Here is a 4,508-nt window from a genome sequence, read left to right as displayed (position 1 = left end):
TGGGTATGTTTTTGCTTTTTGTTTTTAAACAAGTGATCTTAAAAGATGCTTCTGAAATCTACAATATTGCCAGTACTCACAGATTATAGTCTTTTATCAGTGGGATATCAATAAGTATATCTTACATATACATATCAATATGTCTATCTTCTCCCATCTATAATTAAATATTTTTAAGAGTCTAAAATAGGATCTTAAATCAACTGGCTTAATCAGTGTTCTAACTAAAATTAACTTAGATGATCTCATCTAATATGTAAATATCCATTAATATTTCTTAAGGAATATTCTATTTCATTCATCATATGTATGTATCAATGAAAGTAAAAGAGAAGAAAAGATGTATGAGGGAAAACATGATCTTTCTTCTGTATTCCTAGAAGAAATATAGTAATTACATCTTTTTTTGTTCTTATTCAGTATAAGCAGTATTGATGACATTGGAAAGCCTTATATAGTACTAAAGATTCCTTCAGATGAGGAGAGTTTGAACATTAGAAGGCTTTGCTAGCATGTCTCCAGCCAATACCTCATGTAATCACCCCTCATCCTTCCTGCTTTTGGGAATCCCAGGACTAGAAAATATGCAGCTCTGGCTTGGTGTCCCTTTTGCTACAGTATATCTGATTGCCCTCCTGGGGAATGTCATCATCCTCTTTGTGATCCAGACTGAGCACAGCCTTCATCAACCCATGTTCTACTTATTGGCCATGTTGGCACTCACTGACCTGGGCCTCTCTACTGCCACCATTCCCAAAATGCTGAGCATTTTCTGGTTTGGGCTTAGTGAGATTGACTTTGGGGGATGCTTAACTCAGATGTTCTTCATACACCTGTTCACAGGCTTTGAAACATTCATGCTTGTAGCCATGGCTTTTGATCGCTATATTGCCATTTGCTACCCTCTTCGATACAACACAATCCTCACCAGCAGAACTATTTGTATTATTGCTGGAGTAGGAATGTTGAAAAATTTTGCGTTAGTATTTCCACTTGTGTTTCTCCTTCTAAGGCTTTCATTCTGCGGACATAACATTATACCCCATACCTACTGTGAGCACATGGGAATTGCCCGCCTGGCCTGTGTCAGCATAAAGGTCAATATATTATTTGGATTAATCCTCATCTCTATGATACTTTTGGATGTTGTTTTGATTGCTATCTCCTATGTGAAGATTCTACATGCTGTCTTCAGACTCCCATCCTGGGAGGCCAGGCTCAAAGCGTTGAATACCTGTGGTTCCCATGGATGTGTCATCTTAGCTTTTTTCACTCCAGCATTTTTCTCCTTTATAACTCATCGATTTGGACACAATATTCCACGTTATATCCACATACTCCTGGCTAATTTATATGTGATCATCCCCCCTGCTCTTAACCCCATTATTTATGGAGTGAGAACCAAGCAGATCCGAGAGCGGGTAGTGACAATCTTCCTTTTTAAGGAAGTTTGATTCCAAACACTTGATTTGGAAAGAGCCTTGAAATCTTTTTCTTTTTCATGCATAAAAAGGGCAAGTGTTGTTAAGCTTTTATACAGTAAATGCTTTCCAGTACGTGATTTTAAATACTTTTATGTGCAGTATCAAATTAGAGATAAATTGACATAGTAGATATTGTTCCTAGACTATGAACATTACTGTTAAATAAATATGGATCACTTATTTCTGGAACTCATGTTAAAATCTGGATCCAAGAATAAAGTCTTAGTGCAACTCTAGTACTATTTTTTTTCAAGTACTATTAATTAGTCTCTTTACAGAATTTACTGATGATGGTAAAGGAGTGCTAAGCTATGAAGAACTGTCATAGCTGTAATGGTACGGACCAGATAAGTCAGAGTATATGAGTTCCAGGAGCAGCAATTAAAAAAATCAAACACCAATTTTATTTCTCCCTTGGCCCAGTTGACTTCCTTAATCGTGTAACCACAGGGAAAAATAATCAATAAAACACCATAGATGTGCAAACCTGGAAGTTCAACAGACCTGTACTCCTGCGACTAATAATATATTATATGATAATAAAAAATTTTAGAAAAAAAAACAAACAACCCCACCATAGACTTCATTGTATACTCCATTTTTATAAGTTTTTAAATAGCAACTAAAGCAACTACATAGAGTTAAAAGTATTTGAAAGGATTCATGGGGTTCCACAAGATATACTCATTTTAGGATTTAAGTAAAGTCAAGGTAAAATAAAACAGGAACAAGAAATAGAACAAGTAAACACAGAAAGATCTAAAAAAATTCAGGCACAACTCTTAGGACATTTTCTCAATTGTGCAGAATGAAATTTATCTTCGTTGTGATCCAGAAAAATGGGGAAAGATATCTTTGTTTCACCTAGGCCAACACAGAAGGTTAATGAGAGGAATTTTTGTTTTTTTGTTTTTTGTATTTTGTTGTTATTTATTTATTTATTTATTTATATTTTTATTTATTTTTTTTAATTTATATTTTATTTTCAGCATAACAGTATTCATTATTTTTGCACCACACCCAGTGCTCCATGCAATCCGTGCCCTCTATAATACCCACCCCCTGGTACCCCCAACCTCCCACCCCCCGCCCCTTCAAAACCTTCAGATTATTTTTCAGAGTCCATAGTCTCTTATGGTTCATCTCCCTTTCCAATTTCCCACAACTCCCTTCTCCTCTCTAACTCCCCATGTCCTCCATGCTATTTATTATGCTCCACAAATAAGTGAAACCATATGATAATTGACTCTCTCTGCTTGACTTATTTCACTCAGCATAATCTCTTCTAGTCCCGTCCATGTTGCTACAAAAGTTGAGTATTCGTCCTTTCTGATGGAGGCATAATACTCCATAGTGTATATGGACCACATCTTCCTTATCCATTCGTCTGTTGAAGGGCATCTTGGTTCTTTCCACAGTTTAGCGACCGTGGCCATTGCTGCTATAAACATTGGGGTACAGATGGCCCTTCTTTTCACTCCATCTGTATCTTTGGAGTAAATACCCAGTAGTGCAATTGCAAGGTCATAGGGAAGTTCTATTTTTAATTTCTTGAGGAATCTCCACACTGTTCACCAAAGAGGCTGCACCAACTTGCATTCCCGCCAACGGTGGAAGAGAGTTCCCCTTTCTCCACATCCTCTCCAACACATGTTGTTTCCTGTCTTGCTAATTTGGCCATTCTAACTGGTATAAGGTGATATCTCAATGTGGTTTTAATTTGAATCTCCCTGATGGCTAGTGATGATGAGCATTTTTTCATGTGTCTGATAGCCATTTGTATGTCTTTATTGGAGAAGTGTCTGTCCATATCTTCTGCCCATTTTTTGATATGACTGTCTGTTTTGTGTGTGTTGAGTTTGAGGAGTTCATTATAGATCCTGGATATCAAACTTTTGTCTGTACTGTCATTTGCAAATATCTTCTCCCATTCCATGGGTAGCCTCTTTGTTTTCTTGACTGTTTCCTTTGCTGTGCAGAAGCTTTTGATTTTGATGAAATCCCAAAAGTTCATCTTCGCTTTTGTTTTTTTTGCCTTTGGAGAAATATCTTGAAAGAAGTTGCTGTGACTGCCATTGTTCTCCTCTAGGATTCTGATGTATTCCTGTCACACACTGAGGTCTTTTATCCGTTTTGAGTTTATCTTTGTGTACGGTGTAAGATAATGGTCGATTTTCATTCTTCTACATATAGTTGCCCAGTTTTCCCAGCACCATTTCTTGAAGAGACTGTCTTTTTTTCCACTGTATATTTTTTCCTGTTTTGTCGAAGATTATTTGACCATAGAGTTGAGAGTCCATATCTGGGCTCTCTACTCTGTTCCCTTGGTCTATGTGTCTGTTTTTATGCCAGTACCATGCTGTCTTGGTGATCACAGCTTTGAAGTAAAGCTTGAAATCAGGTAATGTGATGCCTCCCTATTATTTTTGTTTTTCAACATTTCCTTAGCAATTCGAGGTCTCCTCTGATTCCATACAAATTTTAGGATTACTTGCTCCAGCACTTTGAAGAATACCGGTGGAATTTGATCAGAATAGCATTAAAAGTATAGATTACTCTAGGCAGTATAGACATTTTAACAATGTTTATTCTTCCAATCCAAGAGCATGGAATGGTCTTCCATCTTTTTGTGTCTTCTTCAATTCTTTCATGAGTGTTTTGTAGTTCCTCAAATACAGATCCCTTACCTCTTTGGTTAGGTTTATTCCCAGGTATCTTATGATTTTTGGTGCTATAGTAAATGGAGTTGATTCTCTAATTTCCCTTTCTGTATTTTCATTGTTAGTTTATAAGAAAGCCACTGATTTCTGTACATTGACTTTGTATCCTGCCACGTTGCTAAATTGCTATATGATTTCTAGTAGTTTGGGGGTAGAGTCTTTTGGGTTTTCCATATAAAGAATCATGTCATCTGCCAAGAGAGAGAGGTTGATTTCTTCATTGCCAATTTGGATACCTTTTATTTCCCTTTGTTGTCTGATTGCTGTTGCTAGGACTTCTAATACTATGTTGAACAAGAGTGGT

At 36.7% G+C, this 4,508-nt stretch overlaps 1 protein-coding gene across 1 annotated transcript; it reads left to right on the top strand.

The window, feature by feature from the left end:
• Window positions 1-512: 512 nt before the first annotated feature.
• On the top strand, window positions 513-1,454 carry LOC131821619 (olfactory receptor 52E8-like). The gene has a single exon (XM_059157844.1). It carries the CDS (start codon window positions 513-515, stop codon window positions 1,452-1,454), a length of 942 nt encoding a protein of 313 aa, XP_059013827.1.
• The last annotated feature ends 3,054 nt before the right edge of the window (window positions 1,455-4,508 follow it).

This window comes from Mustela lutreola, chromosome 1 (assembly GCF_030435805.1).
Source record: "Mustela lutreola isolate mMusLut2 chromosome 1, mMusLut2.pri, whole genome shotgun sequence".
NCBI classification, from domain to species: domain Eukaryota; kingdom Metazoa; phylum Chordata; class Mammalia; order Carnivora; family Mustelidae; genus Mustela; species Mustela lutreola.
The sequence above is the reverse complement of the archived record's forward strand: the minus strand, read 5'-3'. Positions and strand labels throughout refer to the sequence as shown.